The sequence below is a fragment of the Rattus norvegicus genome, chromosome 10, assembly GCF_036323735.1.
Source record: "Rattus norvegicus strain BN/NHsdMcwi chromosome 10, GRCr8, whole genome shotgun sequence".
In the NCBI taxonomy this organism is placed as follows: domain Eukaryota; kingdom Metazoa; phylum Chordata; class Mammalia; order Rodentia; family Muridae; genus Rattus; species Rattus norvegicus.
This window is the reverse complement of record NC_086028.1, coordinates 80,484,829-80,509,665: the sequence shown is the minus strand read 5'-3', so window position 1 is coordinate 80,509,665 and position 24,837 is coordinate 80,484,829. Positions and strand designations below refer to the sequence as shown.

The following is a 24,837-nucleotide window of genomic DNA, read 5'->3' as shown; positions in this document are numbered from 1 at the left end:
ATTTAGCAGTGCCTAAGGAGAAGCTTATGTGAAATGTGGGTGGCGCCTACAGTTGGGGCGTGACAGAAAGAGGGGATAAGCAAGAGCACCTCCTGTTCCTAGATATTGTATAGCTCGGAGGCTAATTCACAGCACTTTTTGTGTAGCCATGGCTACCTGGAATTTACTCTGTAGACCAGGCTAGCTTCAAATCCAGTGATCTTCCTGCCTCTGCCTCCCAGTGCTGGATTCAACTCCAGTTCGAGCGGTCTAATGCCCTCACCCAGAACACTGCAGGCACCAAGGCTGCACAGAGTACACAGACATACATTTGGGCAAAATACCTACGCATGGAAAATAAGGTTCAAAAGAACTGAAAGTTGTTATATGAGAAGAGTTTGTGCTTGGTGTATAGTAAGTACTCAGTAAGTCTTAGCTGAGCCAGGTGGTGGTAACACAGAGGCAGGTGGATCTCTGAGTTCAAGGCCAGCCTGGTCTACATAGTGAGTTCCAAGTCAGCCAGGGCTACACAGAGAAATCCTGTCTCAAAACAAACAAACAGACAAACAAGTGTTCACTCTTGTTAATGCTATTCAGCTCTTATTAATGATATTTATTATTATTGTTGTTGTTGTTACTATTAATTTAAAATGACCCTTTCATTAAACAACAGGGTTATCTGAGGACGAGAGAAACGAGTCCCCTAATCTCTCTGTAAATAGCTCCTTTTAGACCCAGGAGCCTAAGTCCCGCATTCCCTCATCCTCCAAATTCCTTTCACCAAGATCTCTAAGCTGCTCTCAAATTCATGCCTTCCAGCTTCCCCAGATCTGCTCCTGACCCTTGATTCCAGTATAAAGGATAGGGCAGTATGGGTTTCAGCATACCCACAGGACGAAAAAGAAGCCAGAGTTCCACTTTGGCCCTTGAATCGCAAAGCCAGCAGTGCCCAGGGTGAGAGCTATAACTTGCCATGGGTTCCCTGATCTTGGCTAACGGCACATGTGTGTGTGTTTGTGGGTCCCTAGGTCTGTGCCCATCGGTACACCAAGGTGCTGTGGTCTGGGCTGGAAGACCAGCGGCGCATGGTGGGCAAGTGCTACGTGCGTGGCAACGACCTACAGCTCGACCCTGGCGATGATTGGCAGACATACCACAACGAGATGTGTAACAGCAACACTGACTACTTGCAGACTGGCATGTGCCAGCTGGGCACCAGTGGCGGCTTCACCCAGAACACTGTATACTTCGGCGCCCCTGGTGCCTACAACTGGAAAGGTGGGGACCTGGGAGAAGGGGGTACAAGAGAGACCACCCGTCAGTGAGCCACAGTCAGTAGAGCTATTCAGGGTGACGGTCACAAGAGACAGAGACCAACAGCAGTATTAAGGCACGCACTGTGTGCTGGCGACTTTACATGCGCCATCTTTAAATCTTCTGTGTATGCATACGTGTGCACATGTGGCTGTAGAGGCCAGAGGTTGATTGACGTGAGTTCCTCAGTTGCTTGGCACCTTATTGTTTGAAACAGTCTCTGGGTATACCTGGAGTTCACTGATGCAACAGGAGTGGCTGGCCACTGAGCTCCATGGATTCGCCTGTTTTTACCCTGGCAGTGCTGGGGTCATAGCCATGTGATGCTATGCCTGGCCTTTTGTATGAATGCTGGGAATCTGAATTCAGGTTCTCATGTCTCCGTGGCAAAGACGTCACTATTTCCCCAGCTCCCTACACATATTACCTTAAACAATCTGAAAACCACAACACTTGTGTGTGTGTGTGTGTGTGTGTGTGTGTGTGAGAGAGAGAGAGAGAGAGAGAGAGAGAGAAAGAGAGAGAGAGAGAGAGGTGGTAGAGTCACATTATGAACTTTCTATGTAGCCTAGACTATTTTCAAACTTAAAGCTATCCTCCTGGCTCTATTTCCCGAGTGCTGAAATTATAAATAAAATATACAATATATAAATATATAATATAAAATTATATTAATATATAATATGTTATATATTATATAACACACATATAAATATATATGTATATATATTTTTAGCTTTTCTAAAGTCTTTGGGTGACACAAGCATTTTATACCCATTTTACTTAATTAAAAACTCTGTCTTAGAGAAAGCCAACAATAAATTAGGAAACCTAGATTGGACTGTGATCCGTTTGAGTCAGCTCAGCCCTGGGAACTTTCACAAACATGCTTCTGGTACAGCACTAAAGTCTTAGCTAAGGATCTGTTAGAAGCAGGAGCAAAAATGGCCAGTCCCACTGGCACTGTCCTGTGATCCCAGCTATTCAGAATCTGAGGCAGGAGGATTCCATAATCCTGCCTGGGATAGACAGTGAGTTCAGGACCAGCATGGATAACTTAGGGAGACCTGTCTCAAGATTGAAAAAGAAAATTCAACCCTCAGTACCTCAAATAAGGAGGGAAAAAAATTAAGAAGTCCTTCCTGTCCCTCCACCTCCCTCATCCCATTTCCAACGTTCACAGTGTCTTAGGATTCCTTCCACACTTAATTGTGCATTGGTGTTTTGCCAGGATGTGTGTCTGTGTGAAGGTGTCAGATCCTCTGGAACTGGAATTACAGACAGTTGTGAGCTGCCATGTGGGTGTTGGGAACAGAACCTGGGTCTTCTTGAATAGTGGCCAGTGCTCTTAGCTACTGAGTCATCTCTCCAGCCCCTTATTTTAATATTGATAGGTATCTTCTTAAAAGCAAAGAGGATCAAATGGAATGTTCTGGCCTTCTGCATTCTCTTTACATGCGTCATAAGCTAAAAGCAGTGTCTTGGTCAATACTTAGAGGACTGTCCTTTTGAGGTTACAGAATATTTCACATTGTCTGAAGATTCTTGCTTAAAGAGCTTAGCACCCACAAGGTGACTCACAACGGTCTGTAACTCTAACTCCAGGGGATCCAACGACCTCTTCTGGCCTCTACCGGGACTGCATGCAGGTGGTGCACAGCTGTGCATGTAGGGAAAACATCCCGTATCTATAATCACATAAAGCACATGTCGTGCTACATGCCAACAGCTGGGAGGCTGAGGCCTGAGGCTCAAGGCCTGTCTGATCCCCTGGAACTGGAGTTAACAACCACTTGTGCTACTGTTGGTACTGGGAATCAAACCCGCGTCTCCTAGAAGAGCAGCAGCCAGTGTTCTTGTCCACTGAGCCATCTCTTCAGCCCCATCCCACCCACCCACCCCCTAAATAAAAAAAAAATTCTTAAAGAGGAAGTGATTTATCAGCCAGACAATGGTGAAACACACACACCTTTAGTTCCAGCATTCAGGAGGCAGAGGCAGGCAGATCTCTGAGAATTCAAGGCTAGCCTGGTCTAGAGAGCGAGTTCCAAGATAGCCTGGGCTACAAAGAGAAACCTTGTCTTGGAGAACAAGACAAGACAAAACAAAACAAACAACAACAACAACAACAACATCAAAAAAACAAAACAAAACCAGAAAGTGATTTATGAGAGCAGCGCTCACACAGGTTATTGTTGTTATGGAGAGGTGGGCATGGTAGAAGAAAAGGCTGTGATTAATTCTTCCTGCTCCCCTTCCCCAATCTTTTCTGCAGGAAACAGCTACATGATTCAGCGGAAAGACTGGGATTTATCTGAATACAGCTACAGGGGCTCAGAGGACCAGGGAAACCTCTATATTGGTAAGCCAATTAAGAGTTGGTGGCCCATTGCAGGATGGGAGAAACCACCTTGATGCCTAACACACTGGCCCTTTTACTCCTGGAGTGCTGTGGGGTGACCCTACAGTACAGATGTGACTAGAAGCATTTAGTTCAGTTAGCACACATTTATTGAGCACCACCTGCGTGGGGGACCCTGCACGTGGTTTAAGCTTTCAGATGCAAAGTCAGTTCTGTCACGAAGCTCAGTGAGCAAGGAAGAGTCTGACTGGATCCGTGGCCCACTGAATTACTCAACTTGGCCTAGAGGAATAGAGGATCAGAGAGGGTGGACAACAAGGAGGATGGGCTCAGTATAGAAGGGGACACATTTACTGGGGCTTTGGTTGAACACTTCCCCCCCTCATCCCAGGGTACACGATGCAGGTAGGCAGTGCCATCCTACATCCCTCGGAGATCACTCTTGTGACGGGTGCCCCACGGCACCAACATATGGGCGCTGTCTTCTTGCTGAAACAAGAGTCGGGTGGAGACCTGCAGAGGAGGCAGGTGCTGAAGGGCACGCAGGTGGGCGCTTATTTTGGCAGTGCCATTGCCCTGGCAGACCTGAACAATGATGGGTGAGAATCTAGGGACACGGGGCATCTTCTGGGGTTAGGGGGAGAGGTGGGGGGTGGCAGGCTTGCTCAAGCTAGATCAAGGAAGTAGAAGCTTTGCATTCACGAATTTGCTGTCTTCAGGGTCTCAATCACACCTTATGGGAGTCTGGACATTTGCATGACATTTGCATGACACCTGTGCTTTCTTGTCTGTGCCTGTCATTCGGAAGGTGCCTGTGGGGTAGGGGCTTTTTTTGGGGGGCGTCTGTGATCTTAGCCTGCACGATTTCGATTTCTCCATGACATGCATTTTCTGTTAGATGGGTCTTGCTGGCCTTCTCATGGACTGTGTGTGGTCGGGCTTGTCATTTGCTCAGTCGTACGGCCCTGGTAATATCGTGCTCATTAGATGACATTCGCAGTGTCTATCGGGAGTCAACTTCACACTTCCATTCCCACTCTTCCCCCGTGCAGGTGGCAGGACCTCCTGGTGGGTGCTCCCTACTACTTCGAACGGAAAGAGGAGGTAGGGGGTGCCGTCTATGTCTTCATGAACCAGGCGGGAACGTCCTTCCCTGATCAGCCTTCCCTCCTGCTCCATGGCCCCAGTCGCTCTGCCTTTGGCATCTCTGTAGCCAGCATTGGTGACATCAACCAGGATGGATTCCAGGGTAGGGGCCAGTATCCCTCCTTCAGAACCCTCACCGGCTAAGCACCAACTGCATACCTTGATAGGACTCACAGACATAATAGAGAGGATGTAGAGAGGCTGGGGGCTCGCCTAGAGTGGCTGATAAGTGGGTTGGGCTGAGAGTGCCCAGAAGAGGGGTCTGGACAGCATACAGCGTGAGCACAGGAACAATGTCGTGTACACCACCGAAGTGTACACTGGGAACAAGCTGGTAAATCCTCTGAAAGTCAGGCAGAGGAAATGGGGATTTCTGTTTGGGTCACAGTGACAGTAAGGTGGGAGGTATCTAAGAATTCTTTGGAGCAGGGATGTTATATGATAGGTTGGTACTTTGGAGGGTCATTCTGGGGTGGGGGTGGATATAGGGAGGAAGCAGGTAGGAAACCTGGGGAGGTGAGGTCAAGAATGTACCATATCAGGTGATAAGAAAGGGCTGGGACAAGGTGGGAGCCGTAGGTATAGTGCCATTACCTTGCCAGTGTTCTGTGGGTCCCGGGGGAGAAGTCACAGGGAGGGAGGACACATTAGAATATGAGTCCAATTACTGTGGAAGCGCTTAGCTTACCAAAGGTCAGTTCTCCAACAATCTCAGTTTCCCACGACAGCCGAGAACCAAAAGAGGGAAGGCAAAGCTTCTCAGGAGGCAGACGTGGATGGCAGAGAGGTCAGCCAATGGGCCCAAGGGCTTCCCACTGAGGGGTCTGATTCCTGTCCTTGGCGTCCTTCCCAGTTACCCCGGCCTCAAATCAAATGTAGCCGATGAGTTCAGCACAGACTGAGATCATCAAACGTGTTGTTTATTGGACGAGGCACTGCTTAGCATCTTAAGAATATTGACACGTGAAGTTCCATTATACTGAAGCAAAGTCCACTGTAGTGTTGTATGTATAATCCAGTTTCCTGGCTGTGTGACCTTGGGATCTGAGCCTGTTCATCTACAATAGCAAACACACACACACACACACACACACACACACACACACACACACACACAGCATTCTCGTAAGGGTTGAGTGAAATGGGGGTTGTGAGTGATGTGCCGGTAGTTTCTGGTCTTGGAACCAATGCCATTAGAAGAACCAAGGTATTCCAGAGAGGTGGTTGTTGGGGGTGGGGATCCACAAAGTGAGAAATGCTGGGGGATGTGGCACATGGCTCTGTCTGCACAATGCCACTTGCCGTGTGACAATGAGGAAGTCTTTTTCCCTTTCCATTGCCACCAGAGCTCTGGAGCTCTGAGGTTCCTTCTCTGCTGCTCTAAACACTTCTGTCAGGGCAAGGTTACCGCCACCCTGAGTTCGGTAGCCTGGAGCAGAGAGTGAAGGAGCTATGGGGCCCAGTATGGCTAGTGACTCTGTCCTGTCTCTCCTCCTCAGACATTGCTGTGGGAGCTCCATTTGAGGGCTTGGGCAAAGTATACATCTACCACAGCAGCTCCGGGGGGCTCCTCAAGCAGCCTCAGCAGGTACGAATGGGCAGAGATAAGGCCGATACCCCTATTCTCCGGGTCCCTCCTCCTCCAGGCGTGTCTCAGAGCTTGTCCCTATCACTTGCTCTTGACTTCAGATAATCCACGGAGAGACACTAGGACTGCCTGGCTTGGCCACCTTCGGCTACTCTCTGAGTGGGAAGATGGATGTGGATGAAAACTTATACCCAGACCTGCTAGTAGGGAGCCTGTCGGACCACATTGTGCTGCTGCGGTAAGCTAGGAGACCGGGCAGGGTCATGTCCTTTCTCCACCCTTGTCTTCCTGGAGTCTCAGTTCTGCCCACCTTTGGCGGTGATCCACAGAAACCTGAACCCCAACTCTGGTCTGGGGTAGGCAGGAAATACTGATGTCTGTCTGTTTTCCATTACTATAGGGCCCGACCTGTCATCAATATCCTCCACAGGACCTTGGTGGCCAGGCCAGCTGTGTTGGACCCCTCGCTTTGTACGGTTACTTCCTGGTAAGACTGTCAGCCTGGCTCTTCCTACCCACTCCTTAGGCCTCAGGCCCTAGGGCCTTCCCCTAGACACGCCTGATGTCCCACCATCAGTAGCTGGATGCTAGGGTCAGCAACATAGTCCCTAGCCAATCTCATTCAAAGTCAGAGTTCCTTGCAGGAGCTAAGCACAAACTTAGGAACAGGAGCTCTGGACCATCTGGCTCGAAGCCCAGCCACTCACTGCTGAGGGAGAGCAGGAGAACTCAGAAGAGTAAGGGGAAAAGGAATGCTCTTAGGTAGATGGGCATGGGGAGGGAGATTCACCCCAGGCAACTTATTAGTCTGACTCTCAGATAACGTATAAAAGTTAATAACCACTTAACTGGGGTTTTTGAAGTGATTAAATGAGATACTACACAAAAAAGTTCTAAGCACAGTAGTCTATACCTCAAATGTAAAAAAAAAAAAAAAACCACAACAAAACAAACACCACCACCACCACCACCCAAAACCCCAGTTGGTTGCTAATAAAGTGATACATCAGTAGTGATCCTAAGAGCTTTTTTTGTGGCTATCAGTCTGAAAGCAAAAGGGACAAGGGGTGTGTGTGTGTGTGTGTGTGTGTGTGTGTGTGTGTGTGTGTGTGTGTGTGGAGAGCTGAAAATCAGGGGATCAGAGATAAAAGGAAGATCTGGAGATCCCTAGACCTGGACTGGGCTGTCAGCCACCTGATAACCTCAGACAAACCCTGCTGCTCCTTGGACCTGTTTCCCTGCTGGCGACCTCTAGAGGCAGTGAGAGGTTACTGCAGCTTTGTAGACTCAACTTCCCCACACAAGGGTCCTGAGTTCTTTGTCTAGCACAGGAGTGAAAAGTAGGGCATGACCGTCCTTCCCATTGTGACCAGGCCCTGCTCTGTGTCCCCACCCCCACCCCCACAGTGTTCAGGTGGAGCTGTGCTTTGCCTACAACCAGAGTGCCGGGAACCCCAACTACAGGCGGAACATCAGTGAGTGCTGGGCACAGGGTGTTCAGGTGGGAGGGAGATAGGGGTGTGTTCACCTGGTCACCTGCTGACTGCCCTGTCTGTTTACAGCCCTGGCTTACACAGTGGAGGCTGACAGGGACCGACGCCCACCCAGGCTCCGATTCGCCCGTAGCCAGTCGTCGGTCTTCCATGGCTTCTTCTCCATGCCAGAGACACATTGCCAGACATTGGAGTTACTGCTGATGGTGAGAGAGGTGCTGTGGGGGAGGACGGGGGCCCTGAGATCTCTGGGAGAGGTGGCCAGCGTCCCTCTAAGTCAAAGCTCACAGAGGGGTATATCCCCAAAGACAGAGTCTTGGGAAGTCAGTCTGGTGAGTATGGGTTGGCAAGATGGTGGCTGCACAGAGCAGGTTGCCCATGTTAGGAGGAAGATAAGCCCTGACGTGAGATGCGGCCAAGAGATTATCACCTTAGAAAAGAGGTGTTGGCTCTAGCCCAGTCTGGAAAGAATGGGTCCCCGATTCAGGACAAGCTCAGATCCTCTTTGGGGCGTGATGGTGTTATGGGGAAGTAGACCTGGAAATCCATAAAGTGGAGCCCCTGTCCCAGGGCAGTGCAAGACAGTAGGACTCGATTTGGTGATTGAATTAGTAGGGGTTCAGCTTAACCTGGGGGTTCAGGGTAGAGAGAAGCCCAGCCCCTCACTGGGTTTTAGTCTGGCTAGCATTTAACGAGATGGGAGGGTTCAGCTTGGGAACTGTGCTCACGGCACCCTCTTCCCCAGGACAATGTTCGTGATAAACTCCGTCCTATCGTCATCACCATGAACTACTCCTTACCTTTGCGCATGCCCGATCGCCTCAAGCTGGGCTTACGGTCCCTGGATGCCTACCCGGTCCTCAACCAGGCACAGGCTATGGAGAATCACACCGAGGTGAGCAGGCCCTCTCCGGGCTAGGAGCGCGTAGAGTCAGAAGGTGATGTGTGGTTTGCAGCCTCTCAAGCCTTCCACTGTCCCCAGGTCCACTTCCAGAAAGAGTGCGGGCCAGACAACAAGTGCGACAGCAACCTGCAGATGCGAGCCGCCTTCGTGTCTGAGCAGCTGCAGCCTCTAAGCAGGTGTATTTGGGTGACCCTGATTGGTCAAGGGTTAGGCGGGCCTCACTGGCTGACAGAACTGGGGCAAGGCCTCACTGGGCAGGGGTAGGGTGGATGTGAGCAGAGGTGCTTACATTAGTCAGAGTTAAGACTGCCTGGTATGACTTGGTTGGCCCCTCAATGGCTTTCCTAGCCCTGGAGGCCTGAGGGGCGGAGCCTAGTGGAGATAAGGCTTTTTGCTTAGTCCCAGACTCCTCTCTTCAGGCTCCAGTACAGCAGAGACACTAAGAAACTGTTCTTGAGCATCAATGTGACCAATTCGCCGAGCCGCCAACGGGCTGGGGAAGATGCCCATGAGGCACTGCTCACTCTAGAGGTGTCATCCGCTCTGCTTCTGTCCTCCGTGCGCCCGGTGAGTGCCTGCTGTCCAGGTGATTTGCACCCCACTGTATATGACATACATTTGTTTGAATTATCGTTCGCGGTGGTGTGCTGACCTTTTTCAGGACTGGGGTACCTCTGCTACTCGGTAGCAAGCCTTCAAGGCTTCTAATTGTGCTCCCCCGGCAGACGGAAGACAAGTGTAACCCCGATCTTGTTTGCTTTCTTCCCTCAGGCTGGGACCTGCCAAGCTAACGAGACCAACACCGTGTGTGAGCTAGGAAACCCCTTCAAACGGAACCAGAGGGTGAGACCTGGCCACATCCTCCTCTCCTGGCGAGCTTCTAGCCATCTTACCTGCCCAATTCATAGGATTTCTTGAAGCAAAGAACCAGAGTGGAGGAGGGGAAGGCACAACAGGGGGTGAGAAGAAGCCCAGAGACTAAAATATGGAGCCACTAGGGATCTGTGCATGATTCTAGGGAAGGTGCAGGCAAAGGGACCGCTTGGGCTGAGCCCTGATGCTGTGCTCACACCTTTGACCTGATGTACTATCTCAATTTTCCCTAACACAATAGCTATTTCACAGAATAGGAAATGCAGGCTTAGAAACTCTCAGTAATTTGCTTAAGGTTTCAAAAAAGTGGCAGAGATCCCCAAAGCAGCATCGATGTCCAACGATCTCATCACTGAGATGGGAGGGATAAGGAGGAGGGATAGAGATCCCCTCACGGGATCTCCCTGTGCCATCGCCCCCGGCTACATTCAAATGCTCTTTTCTGTTTCCCTGACCCTGGTACTAGATGGAGCTGCTCATCGCCTTTGAGGTCACCGGGGTAACTTTGCACACGAGGGACCTTAGGGCACATCTACAGCTGTCCACGTGAGTGACCCAGTGAGGGTAGTCGGGTCGAGTCTGAGCTCGTATCCTGGGTCTCCTCCTTACCACCTGCATGTTCTCCTCAGGTCAAGTCACCAGGACAACTTGCAGCCCATGTTCCTGACTTTGCAGGTGGACTACACCCTCCAGGCCTCGCTCAGTTTGTGGGTACCACTTTGTTCCCAGTCCTTTGTGCTTCAGACAGGGCTCCCCTACCCTCAAGGTGCCTCCTAAGCTCCCCTGATACTTCTCTTAGTCTGGGATCCTCCTGGGTCATCATTTCCTGAGAGCCGTGATCCCTGTAACGGGCAGCATTAGTTCCTGGGGCTAAGGCGATGGTCTCTGCCCTTCCTTTAGATTCCCCACTTTATTTTCTGGATATTACCTTTGTGTACGTATGTGTATGGTGTGTGTTAGCACGTGCACGTGTGAGAATGCGTGCATGCCGTGGAACACATGTGGCGGTCAGAGGACCATGTGAGGTGTTGCATCTCACCTACACCTTGTGTGGGGCAGGTGGTCTCCTTGCTGTTGGCCATTGCATACACGAGGATGCACATGCAGGCTAGCTGGCCCATGGGGTTCCTTAGGGACCCACTGCCATCCCGCATTAGGAACACTTGGATTATAGCTGTGTACTACAGCACTCAGCTTTTGAGTGGGTTCTGGGGGGATTTAAACTCAGAACCTCACGCTTGCATAGAGAGTGCTTTAACCATAGAGCCACCTCTCCAGCAACCCTCCCCAACTTAAAAAAATTCCTTTTCTTAGATTATTTTATTTCATGTACATGGGGCATTTTGACTGCATGTATGTCTATGCACCCTGTGTGTGCCTGATGCCCATGAATGCCAGAAGAAGGTGTCAGGTCCCCTGAAACCGGAGTAACAGATGGTGCTGAAAACTGAACTCCAGCTCTCTGGAAGAGCAACAAGCGCCATCTCTTCAGCCCCTCCCCCACCTCCTTGAAAGCCCACTGTGCAAAGACATCTTGGTCATTTTTCCATCACTGCCCAGCACTGTACCAACTGTTTCTGACCCCACCGTGTAGGCGAGGAACCTGAGGCTCAGGAAGGATGGGTAGACTGTGCGAGCCTGCATAGCTGGTGCACGGTAGAACTGGGGTTTATGTGCCAGGGGAACTGTGGGTAATACACTGCAGTCCCCTCCGGCAGGGCTCTGGCCTCCTGTCTGCTTTGACCTGGGGTGTCTTCTTACCCAGGATGAATCATCGACTGCAGAGCTTCTTTAGTGGGACAGTGATGGGCGAGGCTGCCATGAAGACTGTGAAGGATGTGGGAAGCCCCCTGAAATATGAATTCCAGGTAAGGGCGCCTCTGGGGCCCTGGCTGTCGACTCTTCTGAAAGACCGTGGGGAGACTGTCCCGTATCTGGGGTTCAAACATGGAAGGTTTTAGGGTTGTTGAGCTGTGGGTGGTTTTCCAAAGGATGGTAACCATGACACTCAGGTCATGTGTGCCCACAGGTGAGCCCAGTGGGAGACGGGCTGGCAGCCTTGGGCACACTGGTTCTAGGTCTGGAGTGGCCGTATGAAGTTACCAATGGCAAGTGGCTGCTGTACCCTACGGAGATCACCATCCACAGCAATGGGTCCTGGCCCTGCCAGCCACATGGAAACCTTGTCAACCCTCTCAACCTTACTCTCTCTGTAAGTCCATCATCAGGGATGGTCCATGCATGTCTCATTTGCATGGCGGAGGCAGAAAGGCCAGTGTCTTCCCTGGCCACCTTGGTGGTCTTTAGGAACCTGACTATTCCCTGTCCCTTCCCTATCTCCCATCAACTATTCTCTCTCTCTGACTTCCCAACATATCTCTGCCCTCTCTAGGACCCTGGAGTCAAGCCACTGTCCCCACAGCGCCGGCGGAGACAACTAGATCCAGGGGGAGACCAGGGTCCTCCACCTGTCACGCTAGCTGCTGCCAAAAAAGCCAAGTCTGAGACCGTGTTGGTGAGTGGCCAGGGCAAAGGTGGGGAGGGACTGCACAGGCCATCACAAGGCACATGGACATCAGGGGCCCACAGGCAAGAGTGATAGTGACCACTCACACAGAGACACAGAGACACTAGAGAGAGAGGTACTGTACATCTGGGCCTCAAGAGTCTCCTGACAAAAAAACAAACTTAACCACCAACCCTAGGGCACATCCAACACAGTGGTCCCAAAGAAGAATGCTGGCACTTCCAAGGCCTCACACCCTGTTGGGTGTAGCTTGGACATTTGGTGTGGGGAGGGGCTAGAGGATGTTTAGGGCAGAGTGCAGGAAGAAGTTGAGGAGAACATATGGGGACCCGGGGGAGGCCTTACTGGCTGGAGAGGTTGAAGGGGTATCCCAAGACAGCAGACGACACTCAGCGTGCTTGGCTTGGGAGAGGTTTCTGAGGCTGCTCCTTGCCAGTCTGAGCAGGGCCTATGCTTCATGTGTTCCCTGAATCAGAGGAGTTTGGCCCGAGAATGCAGCTTGAATGCGTGTTCCTAACGTAGAGGAATACCCATGAGCAAAACAATGAACCCCAGGCTGGGACGAAGTCTAGGAGGGAGAAGGTAAGGAGCCAGTGTCATGTCTAGAGACTCAGGCTGTCTCCTGTCTGTCCTCCTGTCCACCTCAGACCTGTTCCAATGGCCGCGCCCGCTGTGTGTGGCTGGAGTGCCCCCTTCCAGATGCCTCCAACATTACCAATGTGACCGTGAAGGCACGGGTGTGGAACAGCACCTTCATTGAGGTCAGTGCTGGGTTTGGAGGCCTTCATTGCTATTCACTTGGGTGAGGAGAGTGGCAGGGAGGGATTGAAGGCAGGGTGTGTGTGAGTGCAAATGTGCATGTATATAAAACAGTATCATGTTCTGCACAGTTGCGTGTCTGGATGTGAATGTGTAATATTTCCACATCAGTGTTGTGGTTGCATGTCACGTGTGTGAATGTGTAATAATTCCAAAATGACCTTCTATGTGTCCTTTACATTCTATCCCTGTGCCTTTGCCCTTGCTCCCCCCCCCCACACTGTAATGCCAGCTTTTTTTTTTTTTCTATCTCTATGTGTGACTTCCCTATTAAGCTATCAAGGTCTCCAGCAACCTTCACTTCTAATCATTGAGATCCTAGCTAACTTCAGAAGCTGGAGTCCTCTCCTCTCAATAAGACATGTCTTTCCTGGAAGTTATCTGGGTCACCTGTCCTGCTTGGATAGATTATGGGTACTCTTTTTTTTTTCCCCTGGAGCTGAGGACCAAACTCAGGGCCTTGTGCTTCCTAGGCAAGTGCTCTACCACTGAGCTAAAGCCCCAGTCCTTTTTTAATTTTTTTAAAAAAGATTTATTTATTTGTTATATATAAGTACACTGTCACTGTCTTCAGACACACCAGAAGAGAACATCAAATCCCTTTATGGATGGTTGTGAACCACCATGTGGTTGCTGGGATTTGAACTCAGGACCTCTGGAAGAGCAGCCAGTGCTCTTAACCACTGAGCCATCTCTCCAGCCCCTATTATGGTTATTCTTATACCCGCCCTTTCTTGGTATGTAGTCTAACCTTTTCTTGAGACTAGACTATCAATCTTTCTGGCCTATAAGATTGGTTCCTGTCATATCTGCTCAGGCTCCAACGCTGGACTACAAAAGCCACCTTAGGTAAATGAAGGGGCATGGCTATGTACCAGAAACAGGTGCAGAGTAGATTTAGCCCACGAGCCTGACCTAAACTGTGCCCTTCCCTGTGTCTGCTAGTCTGGCATCAGCACAGAGCGCAGTGCAGAGGGATGAATGGGATACATTTGTGTGTGAGAGAGGCTGGATGACAGATCCTTTGAGAGTGCCGCCTGGTGGGGCACTGAAGAGGGTAGAGAGTGTAGAGTCAAGGGGGAGACCAAGAGAGACGTCAGCTGCTAGTTCTGACCCCTCTATCTTCTTGGTAGGACTACAAAGACTTTGACAGAGTCCGAGTAGATGGCTGGGCTACCCTGTTCCTGAGAACCAGTATCCCTACCATCAACATGGAGAATAAGACCACATGGGTGAGTAGGTGTTAAAATGATGCTGGTCCTGATACTGGAGGCCTGCTACCTTAGTTTCCTGGGAGAATCGTTAAGTTCCAGGTCTGCTTAGGCTACGGTGAATTCAAGGCCAACCTGGGCAACTTACTGATATTCTGCCTCAAAACTAAAAGTGAGGGGCTGGGGAGATGTCTCAGCAGGCAAAGGCCTTGCTCAACTAGTGTGAAAACCTGAATTTGGATCCTTAGCGCTGAAGCACCCAGGTAAAAGCTGGGCACTGGGCTGGAGAGACGGCTCAGTGGTTAAGAGCACTGACTGCTCTTCTAGAGGGCCTGAGTTCAATTCCCAGCAACCACATGATGGCTCACAACCATCTGTAATGGGGTCTTCTGGTGTGTCTGGAGAGAGTGACAGTGTATGCACATACATGAAATAAATAATTAAAAAAAAAAAAGAGCTGGGCAGGTTGGCCCATGCACATAACTTCAGCTATAGGTCACTGAAGGCAGGGGATGCTGGGGGCTGGCCGGCCAGCCAACGTAGACAAAATAGCCACTAGTTCATTGAGAGATAGTACTTTTTAAAAAAAAGTAGAGAAGGAATGATAGAGAAAGACCTCCAAAAGGGCACACAGGGGACCCACACACAAATGTACACACACACACACACACACACACACACACACACACACACACAATTTTAAAGGTAGAGAGGACATGGTAGCACTCACCTTTAGTCACAGCACTTGGAAAACTGAGGCAGGTGGATCTCTGTGAATTAAAGGCTGGTCTGGTCTACATAGTGAGTCCCAGGATAGCCAAGACTGCATAGAAATTTCCTGTCTCAAAAAAAAAACAACTACCCCCAAAATAAAATAAATTAAGCAAATAAAAATTAGGAAGGGCTGGCTGTGCTGGAGTACTCTAGAGGCTGGTGCAGAAGGACTAACTTAAGTTGGAGGCTAGCCTGGGCAACTTAGTGAGCTCAAGGACAGTCTGGGTTACATAGCAAGACTGCGTCACAAAACCAAGTCAATCTACAGATCATAAACAACAACAATGCAGGTACGTACAGCAGAGAGAGTGTAGAGCACCCGGGGATAAACAGAACAATAAACAAATGACAAGAAATTAAGGTTATGGATAGGGAAAAGAAAAGCTGATATTCTTTCACCGTCAGATCTTCTCAAATTATCCCAGTACGAGTGGGATTCAGGAAATTCCGAGGTGTGTGTGGGGTGTTCTAAGTTGGAAGAAGAAATATGGCAGACTGCTAATTCGTTGTGAAAAGAATGTAAGTGGAGATACATAGGAGATACACAAAGTGGGGTAAACAGAAGGCAGGTGAAGAACTCTGGGATGCACTTCCTTTAGTAAGCCAGTGGGATGAAGAAGGGTGGGAAAGGACTGGACACTGGAAATGTAGCCATATTACAGACCTCCTCCTCCTCCCCTTCCTCCTCCTCCTCCTCTCCCTCCTCCTCCTCCTCTTCCTCTTCATCTTCCCTCTCCCTCCTCATTCCCCCTCCTTCTCCCCTTCCTCCTCTCCTCCTACCCTTCATCTTCCTTTTCTTTCCCCTTGCCCTCATCTTCTTTCTTCTCCTTTTCTTCCTCCTTTTTCCTCTTCCTACCCCTTCTCCCTCTCCTCCTCCCCCTTGTCTTCCTCCTCTTCCTCCTCCTCTTCTTCCTCCTCTGTGACAGGGCCTCATAATGTATCCCTGCATGCCTTAGAACTTAATTTATAGATGAGGCTGGCCTCAAACTCAGAGATCCTCCTGCCTCTGCCTCCCAATGCTGGGATCAAAGGTGTGCACCACTGCTGCCTGGCCTGTGCCTGGGCTTTAAAAAGCAAATAATTTATTATGATGCTGTGTAGGGAAGAGGGCAGGCGTGCATGCTATGGTGCCCATGTGGAGTTCGTCCACTGGGCCTGTGAAGAAAACTTTTATCCCCTCACCAACTCTGGTCTGCATTCTTAAGGAGTAGAGATAAAAGGTCACATTGGGGACTCTCTGTAATCCCAGGACTCAGGTGGAGGCAGGAGCATTGGGGGCTTGAGATATTATTAGGCAGCACTAGAAGAACACATTTGAGAAAGAAAGACAAGTTACCTCACACCACCAACAAAACACCTTGGTGGGGACTGGAGAGATGGCTCAGTGGTTAAGAACACTGATTGCTCTTCCAGAGGTCCTGAGTTCAATTCCCAGCAACCTCATGGTGGCTCACAACCATCTGTAATGGGATCTGATGCCCTCTTCTGGTGTGTCTGGAGACAGCTACAGTGTACTTATATGCAATAAATAAATCTTCAATAACAACAACAACAACAACAACAAAAAAACCCCCACCTTGGTGTTTAACAAAATATTTAAATGTAGGAATTCAATGTGTGCCAAAATAAAAGAATAATTTAATAGTAACTTTTACCCTTACTTATGGGGAGAGTGAGTTATTTACTTAGCTTTTAATTAAAAATTCAGTTATCATTTTATAGGCATGCATACTGTGCTGGCATGTACTCTGGTCTCTGTGCAATGCCTTCAGAGACCAGAAGAGGGTGTGACCTCTGGAATTATTGTTATCAGACAGCCATACGGGTGCTGAGAATCAAACCCAGGTCCTCTGCAAGAACAGCCCCATTTTTTTAATTTGATTTCTTTTTCTGGGGAGGGAGTATGTGTACACCATAGTGTGTGTGCATAAGTCAAAAGAGAACTCACAGGAATTGCTTCTCTCCTGGCACCACGCAAGTCTGAATACTCACACTCAGGCAACAAGGGTCCTAACCCTCTAAGCCATCTCACCGGCACTATTTATTTGTTTGGGGGGTGGGGACACAAGATCTCACCATGTAGCCCAGGCTAGTCATAAACTTGTAGAACAATCCTCCTGTCTCAGCCTCCCAAGTGCTGGTATTAAAGGTGTGAGGCACCAGGAGTGGCTTTTACTTTATCACAAGTCCAAAGTCCCAAGGGAGGAAATGAAAACTTAGACCATATGAAACTGTAAATCCATATACAACAGAAGATAAGTTAAAAAGGCCATGTTCCAAAGGAATATGAAGAAGTGTGAATCTATTTTAAGAATTCAATATGAGGGGTTGGGGATTTAGCTCAGTGGTAGAGCGCTTGCCTAGGAAGCGCAAGGCCCTGGGTTCGGTCCCCAGCTCCGAAAAAAAGAACAAAAAAAAAAAAAAAAGAATTCAATATGAAAGATAACGTTAAAAAGGCAATGTTTATGAGATGAAATATAAATAACTTACACATAAAGCTGGAGAGATGGTTCTGTAGTTAAGAGCTCTTGCAGGGAACCTGAGTTCGGTTCCCAGCACAAGGCGGCTCACAATGTCTATAATTCTAACTCCCGGTGATCAGACAACCTCTCCTGGCCTCCAGGGCAGTCTGCACTAATATACACATATCCCCACACAATACACAAATGCATATATACAATTTAATATAAAATTTTAATATTTAAAACGTAAAACATGGCTGGGCATGGTGGCACATGCCTTAAGCCCTAGTGCTCTGGAGGCAGAGGCAGGTGAATTTCTGACTTCGAGGCCAGCCTGGTTATAACAAAGACCAGGACAGCCAGGGCGGTTATAACAAAGAAACCCTGTCTTTAAAAACAAACAAACAAACAAACAAACAAACAAACAAACCCTTTAGCTAGGCTTACTGGTGCACACCTTTAATCCCAGCACTCTGGAGGCTGAGACAGGAGGATCACTGTGAGTTCAAGGCCCACCTGGTCCACATGGTGAGTTCCAGACCAGCCAAGGCTACAGGATCATGAGACCCTGTCTCGGAAAACAAACGAACAAAAATCAAATTAAACAAAACAACCTTAAATGAAGAGCTGTCTGCCCATCAGATTGGAAAATACTAAAGAGAGAAATGCCGACCAGTGATGCTAGGTGGCAGAAGCGTTGCCGATGGGAGGATAAATTGGTGGCTCTTTTGTGGAGATGAATTTGTCAATATTCATTAAAATTTAAAGCACCCATTCCCTTTGATCTAGCACGTGGTCGTATATCTCAAGGAGCTAACAGGACAAGTGGGCAAAGATAAATAAAAACGTGGGGGTTTTTAGTGCTCTTAATAAGAGTAGGGAATCGGAAGGGATCTAAATGTCTGTCAGTAGGAGATTGGCTCGATAAAATGTGGTCCATTTCTACAATGACTGTGTGTGTGCATGCGGTCCTCAGAAGAGATCAGGTTGGCCTTTATCAATCGAGACAGAAAGATGATGCTATTCATAAAAAAAAAAAATGGGGGCAGATGAAGCTTGCAGAAGTGTGCATGTAGTGTGATGCCATCAATGTGGGCCAGGTGTACTAAAAATACAGAGGTAGCTCAGGAGGGCACACGGATGCAAGCCTATAATTTCAGCATATGGGAGGCTGAGACAGGATTAAAAATTTGAGGCCAAGGGGGTTGGGGATTTGGCTCAGTGGTAGAGGCCTTACCTAGGAAGCGCAAGGTCCTGGGTTCGGTCCCCAGCCCCGGAAAAAAAAAAGAAGAAAAAAAAAGTTTGAGGCCAGCCTGGGCTAACATAATAAGACCCTCTCCTCAAAATAGAAAAGTTCAGTTCAGAGATTTACTATGCACTTCTGTTATTCGTTCGTTCATTCATTCATTCATTCATTCATTCATTCATTCATTCATTCATTATGAGACAGGCTCACCGTGTAGCTTAGGCTGTCCTGGAACACACTAAGTAGACCAGGCTGACCTCTAACTCACGGAGATCCACCTGCCCCTGCCTCCCAGTGCTAGGATCAAAGGCCATGCTGGCTTGTTGGTTTGTTGTTTGTTGTTTGAAGGTAGGGCCTCCTGTAGTGCAGGCTGGTCTTGAACTCCTGATCCTCTTGTTTCCTGCTGGGTCACTGGCATACACTAACCACTGCTCACTTTGGAAACAGTCTTTTCCAGAGCACGGAATTACTGGAAACCTTTTATTGTCTCCATTACCTGCTGGTTTTTTTTTTGTTGTTTTGTTTTTTGTTTTGTTTTTTTTTTTTGTTTTGTTTTTTATCAAAATAATTTTAAAAGAAGTGAAAGTCAAGAGTGGTCATCTAGAGTAGTTCTACTCCAAAAACTGGAATTGCAAATGCTCCCAACTGGAAAAATTTTGAGCCACAAATAAAATGAAATCCCAAATTTGAAACACTTCTGGTCCCAAGCATCTCCTTTTCACACTTATCCTGTTAGGCATACTGGAGCACACTGAGCATACACATGCCATCGTAGAGGGGAAACACCATGCTGATTGCTATGCATTGCCTGCATTTTTAATAATGAAGGGCTTGTCGTGTAGCAGGTCTCACTCGGAGCAGTCCACTCTTGCTAATCACGTTTAATCCTGTCCAACAACCCTTAAGGTTGGGGGATTAGCATTCCCAGATTACAGACAACAACAGAGAGGTTGAGTAACTTGTTCAAAGCTACACAGCCAGTGGATAGCAAAGCTGGACTTGAGCTCAAGTAGCCCAACTCCCAAATGCATGCTTTGGGCCATGGCTATACCTCCAAGTAGCCTCAAATAATCTCTACCGAACTCACGAAAGATCTAAAGAGAGGTGGAATTACTATACTAGCCCAAGGTCACACGACTTAACAGGAATAGAGTTGGTATGCAAGTCCAGATGTGTGTGTCACAAACTCGGACACCAGGCTGCCTACCAGATCTGATCCCGCCCCTGTGGCCAAATCTGTAAGAAACAGCAACTTGCTGGTGGCAATGAGTCCTGCAGGGGCTTCTTTTACTCTTTGACTGCCCCCTAGTGGCTGTAGGTCAAACAACAGGGACATGGCCTCGGCTGAGACAGAGCAGGGGGTCTCAGCAGGCTAACCTTCTCTTCTCTCTCTTCTCTCTCTTCTCTCTTCTCTCTCCTCTGCAGTTCTCCGTGGACATCGACTCTGAGCTGGTGGAGGAGCTGCCCGCTGAGATCGAGCTGTGGTTGGTGCTTGTGGCCGTGGGTGCTGGGTTGCTGCTACTGGGCCTCATCATCATCCTGCTGTGGAAGGTAGAGACTCCCAGCCTCCTGGGGCTTCCCATTCCAGACCCCCTGCCAGCTCACCCCCACCTCCCTCCATCCCGGTGGCTCTGCATCCCATTCCTCATCTCCATCCCAGCCGCCCTTTCCCAGACACTCCCTGCCCCTCCCCCTAGCTTCCGGTCCCACCCATGCCTGGGGAGTTGCAGGCTGCAAAGGGGAACAGGAGCTCTGGCTACCCACCCAGCAGGGCTCAGGACTTAGATTTCCAGGTTCCTCAGCTCTAAGCCCCAGCTCCCCAAGTGCTGATGGTCAGTCAGGTCTACCAGCACCCCTGATGGCCGTCCCTACCTCCTCCCTCCAGTGCGGCTTCTTCAAGCGAGCCCGCACTCGTGCCCTGTATGAAGCTAAGAGACAGAAGGCTGAGATGAGGAGCCAGCCATCAGAGACAGAAAGGCTGACCGACGACTACTGAGGGGGCAGCCCCCCGCCCCGGCCCACCCGGGTAACGGCCTATGAACCCTCTCCAAATCCCCAGCTGGCTGGGGTCTCTAATTCTGTCCTGTCTACTCCTCTTGCCTTGGGGGTCTGCTTGAATCTCACTTGTCTACTACCTCAAAGTGCAGGCCATTCTGGCTGCCCCTGGTGCCCCCACCTCCACCTGGCCACGTGCCGGGAAATCCTTTAATGAGCATGCTGCTTTCTGGAAGACCGAAAAAGAGAAATAGTCAGGACTAGATCCTGTCTCTCTGATCACCAGGCATGTCCACAGTAACTCTAAGTCCTCTCTCCTCCCACAAGGAAGGAGGAAACCAAGAGAGGCCCATCTCTTTTGTCTTGAGTCCCACCATCTCCCTAGGATAACCAACCGTTTTACCCACCTCCAGTCCTGTCCATTGAGACCACCCCATCTTCCTACCTCACAATCTCTGCAGCCGCTTAGTCTCCACCTGCCTCTGCTCTCCTCTGTCTTCCTCAGCCCCTCCTTCCTGTGGGCCTGGGGTGGGGATGTTCATCTGCCAGTCTCATACTGAAGACCTTCGGGGTGTGTGTGTGTGTGTGTGTGTGTGTGTGTGTGTGTGTGCATGCACGCACGCATCTTCTCCTGGTTGAATTCTGGATACTGACACAATTTCTCTTCTGCCTAAACTCCAGTGTGACTTCTTTAAGCCAACCCGCTACTACCGGATTATGCCCAAGTACCACGCAGTGCGTATCCGGGAGGAAGACCGCTACCCACCTCCAGGGAGCACACTACCCACCAAGAAGCACTGGGTCACTAGCTGGCAGATTCGGGACCGATACTACTGATTGCCCTCCCCAACAAACCACCCAGCACCCCCTTCCTTCCTATTTATCATAAATTATGACTCCGACAGTCCAAAAGGGGCCACGAGTGTGGCTGGCACTGGCAGGCTCAGGCATCTATCCCCCTCTTCAGTGCAGGCATGTTTTCTGGGGTCGTGGAATCTCCTTCAAGACCTTGAAATGCTGAGCACAGCATGGCCCTGCATACTGGCCACACACAGAACTACTAGTGGCCTGTTCTGATACACCCTGGTGGGTGCCATGTCCAAGTCTCTGTGCCAAAACCAAGCCAAAGCGCCTCCACCGGGAGACAGGAGGAAAAGGTCCCTGATGTGGTAACACCTCTCCTCCACACTGGATCCCCCTTGAGCCACTGTCACTGGGCAGAGTTTACTGTCCAGAATAAAACTACTGACAAGGAGGAGACAGTCAGGCCCAGCCGCAATTCCTGGCAGGCACTGGAGCACAGGGCCACACTAAAGGCTACCCAGGGGATGTTCTTATGACCTGTGTGCTCAGACCCAAGAGCAGTGAACTAGAAAACAGGTCCCCGGAATGGGTTTTATGAGTGGCTCTCTAAAATTGTGGCTACAGAGAGAGTTGGCAAGAAATGCAGCCCCAAGGGACAAAGAGAAACCGTGGGCAGCCTGGACACACTATGCTGGGACTGACCTGGAGCACGGTGACATCCTTCAGAGAGTGGAGTCCTGGCACAGCCGACACTAGTAGGACGAAGAGGAGAGACTTCTGACCCATCCTGACCACCTCAGCCTGGGCAAGGCCTGGAGTTCCCCACAAGGCCATGTGGGGTGTGATACTTGAATGTAGGGCAGAGGGGGGCCCAGCCCCTGCCCCAGTTGGCCAGACTTGATTCTGCTCCCTTGACCACAGAGATATATTCTGAGCTGCCTGTGGCTTTCTGAGAAACCTGGCCCTCCCCCTCCCCGTCCCCTAGGAGCTGCATCCCCATTCCAGCAGTGGAGGCCAATCTCTCAGGACCTCTCCCCATCCCTGCCCACAGGCAGGCCCACTCCCCAGCTCTGTCCCCTCCACCCCATGGTACTATAACAGCTTCCTCCATCCTGTGCCTTCTTTGTATATGGGCGTCTCACTAAAATAAATAAACAGTCCCCAGTTTGTACCTCTGCGTCTGCTCCTACCCGCCCCCATCCCTCCCCCTACCCGCTTCCTGACCAATCTCAGTCCAGTCCAGAGGGGTGAGACCCAAGCTGGTCTCTTGATGATGAATCTAGCACCCTACGGCAAGCCACACATGGGAGATTTTGATTCAAGCACTGAGCTCACGGAAATCCAGTTTTAGGGAGAGCGCCATGGAGGAGTGCTTTCTTTACCTGTCAGAGCGGTGGCCTGTTCCTGCTGCGCTCATTTTGATGTCAAACACATCCATTTATCGATAGGCTCCTGGCTTGGATTTGATGAGGGAAGGGAGTTGAGAAAGGACCTCACATGTCCCCAGGTGACCTCAGATTATGTAGATGAGGATGGTCTTGAACTCCTCTCCCATACTAGGGTATCAGGTTTTGACCCAAACTGACTGGGACGGGAGAGAGGGGGCAATGGGAAAGGGAGAAGTCCCATCTAATTTGCCTGGCTCTTGAAAGCACACCACCTGTGCCACCTGCCACCTCTAATCATTAGGCTGGTAGATGTCTAGGGATCCTCCCTCACAGCCCCGAGGCCTCTCTGCCAACCTCACTTCCTTTCTTCGGTCTGCCTACTCTACCACACGTCAGGCTCTGTGCCCAGTACTGTAGATAAAGCAATGACCAGGTCAGACACAACCTGTGTCCTCCTTAAGCTAAAGTCCAGTGGGGAAGATCCACGAACCAGCACTTAGCCTACTCCGTGAGAAGCTCTCAGGCCTTCCTAAGATCAGGAGAGGCAGGCAGGGAGCCCAGCCCAGCACAGGAGCTCAGCAAAGCTTTCCTGAAGGAGAAGATGACTAAACAGCCAAGACCAGAAGAATAGGTACAGGGGGGTTGAGAAGAATGAGTCAGAGGCCCCCGCCCCCACAACTCTCCAAGTAAAAAGAGATAGCATTGTCAGTGGGTTAAAGATTAGAGGGGGGGGGCAGGGCGGCAGGTACATGGCGTTGGAGCATGGGAATGTGGAAAGATGACGCTAAGGAATGGAGCCAAAGCGGATACTGGGACAACTGGAAAGGCTCCAGCAAGAGGTGGAAAGGTGGACCTGGAGAATTGACTCAGCGGGTAAGAGTACTTAGTGTACTCTTGCATAGGACCTGGGCTGTGCTCTCAACATCTCCATCAGGCAGCTCATAACCACCCATAACTCCAATCCCAGGCAATCAGATGCCCTCTAACCTGCATGCTTGTGGTATACAAAGACTCACTCGGGTACACGTACATACAGATTGTAGCTCCTTTTTAAAAATTTATTATTATTATTATTATTATTATTATTATTATTATTATTATTATTATTATTATTATTTTAAAGACAGGGTTTCTCTGTGTAGCCCTGGCTGTCCTGGAACTCACTCTGTAGACCAGACTGGCCTTGAACTCTGAGACCTTCCTACCTCTGCCTGGGATTAAAGATATACCAATATTTTTTTTTTTAAGGCTCTGAGTAGGGAACCAACAAGGTCAGGTTTGTAGTAGAGAGTGCTTGCCAACTCTATTTTCCTGTCTATAAGAGGGAGGAAAATATATAATAATCCAGGCAAACAGTGCCTAGCACACAGCATTATGCCTTCCATGGTGAGTTCTTGTTTTGTGGTTACAGTTATATTCTGTTATAACTTGCAGTGTGTGTGTGTGTGTGTGTGTGTGTGTGTGTTGTGATTGGGGATCAAACCTATAGTCTTGCACATTCTAGGAAAACATTCATTGAGTTACTACCAGCCCAACCCCACCTCCTCTCCCTTTTTGAGAAAAGAGCTTATTAAAGTACTCAGGCTGTACTTGAACTCACATTACCTCAGGCAGGCCTTGAACAGAACTCCCAGAACTCCTCCTGCCTTAGCCTCCAAGAGCAGCACCAGGCTCTACTAAGCCAAGCCTTGACCCTGCCTGTGCTTCGCGGGGATGTGGTAAAGGCCGGTAAACCACTGAATAACCAATAGTTAAAAAAAAAAAAAAAAAAAAAAAAACCCAAGAAATCTTTGAAAGCCCAGAGAGTGGGGAACATACCAAGTTTTACCAAAAGAGGGCGCATGACATTTCGCAGGAAGGAGGCAGGGACCTGCTAGAAAGAGTGGGCTAGGCTCCCAAGCTTGTAAGATGCCTTAGCTCCTGGGGACTTGCAATAAATAAGGAAGCCAGAG

At 49.6% G+C, this 24,837-nt stretch overlaps 1 protein-coding gene across 3 annotated transcripts in view; it reads left to right on the top strand.

Annotated features, from left to right (window-relative positions):
• Itga3 (integrin subunit alpha 3) overlaps positions 1-22,668 on the top strand; it is a 35,551-nt gene extending 12,883 nt beyond the window's left edge. For 2 of the 3 annotated variants that reach the window (XM_008768184.4, NM_001372214.1), the window contains 22 exons: positions 1,008-1,257; positions 3,569-3,655; positions 4,047-4,254; positions 4,708-4,904; positions 6,301-6,389; positions 6,491-6,627; positions 6,790-6,876; positions 7,797-7,864; positions 7,952-8,088; positions 8,628-8,777; positions 8,865-8,962; positions 9,206-9,353; positions 9,558-9,629; positions 10,126-10,205; positions 10,289-10,366; positions 11,425-11,527; positions 11,689-11,871; positions 12,052-12,174; positions 12,834-12,947; positions 14,139-14,237; positions 20,124-20,249; positions 21,375-22,668. In XM_008768184.4, coding sequence (XP_008766406.1) covers positions 1,008-1,257; positions 3,569-3,655; positions 4,047-4,254; positions 4,708-4,904; positions 6,301-6,389; positions 6,491-6,627; positions 6,790-6,876; positions 7,797-7,864; positions 7,952-8,088; positions 8,628-8,777; positions 8,865-8,962; positions 9,206-9,353; positions 9,558-9,629; positions 10,126-10,205; positions 10,289-10,366; positions 11,425-11,527; positions 11,689-11,871; positions 12,052-12,174; positions 12,834-12,947; positions 14,139-14,237; positions 20,124-20,249; positions 21,375-21,530 — 2,790 coding nt within the window. In that variant the 3' untranslated portion in view covers positions 21,531-22,668. Of the gene's footprint in view, positions 1-1,007; positions 1,258-3,568; positions 3,656-4,046; positions 4,255-4,707; positions 4,905-6,300; positions 6,390-6,490; positions 6,628-6,789; positions 6,877-7,796; positions 7,865-7,951; positions 8,089-8,627; positions 8,778-8,864; positions 8,963-9,205; positions 9,354-9,557; positions 9,630-10,125; positions 10,206-10,288; positions 10,367-11,424; positions 11,528-11,688; positions 11,872-12,051; positions 12,175-12,833; positions 12,948-14,138; positions 14,238-20,123; positions 20,250-20,583; positions 20,725-21,374 lie in introns of all 3 variants that reach the window. The other variant, NM_001108292.2, reaches the window with a different exon arrangement.
• Positions 22,669-24,837: the final 2,169 nt, after the last annotated feature.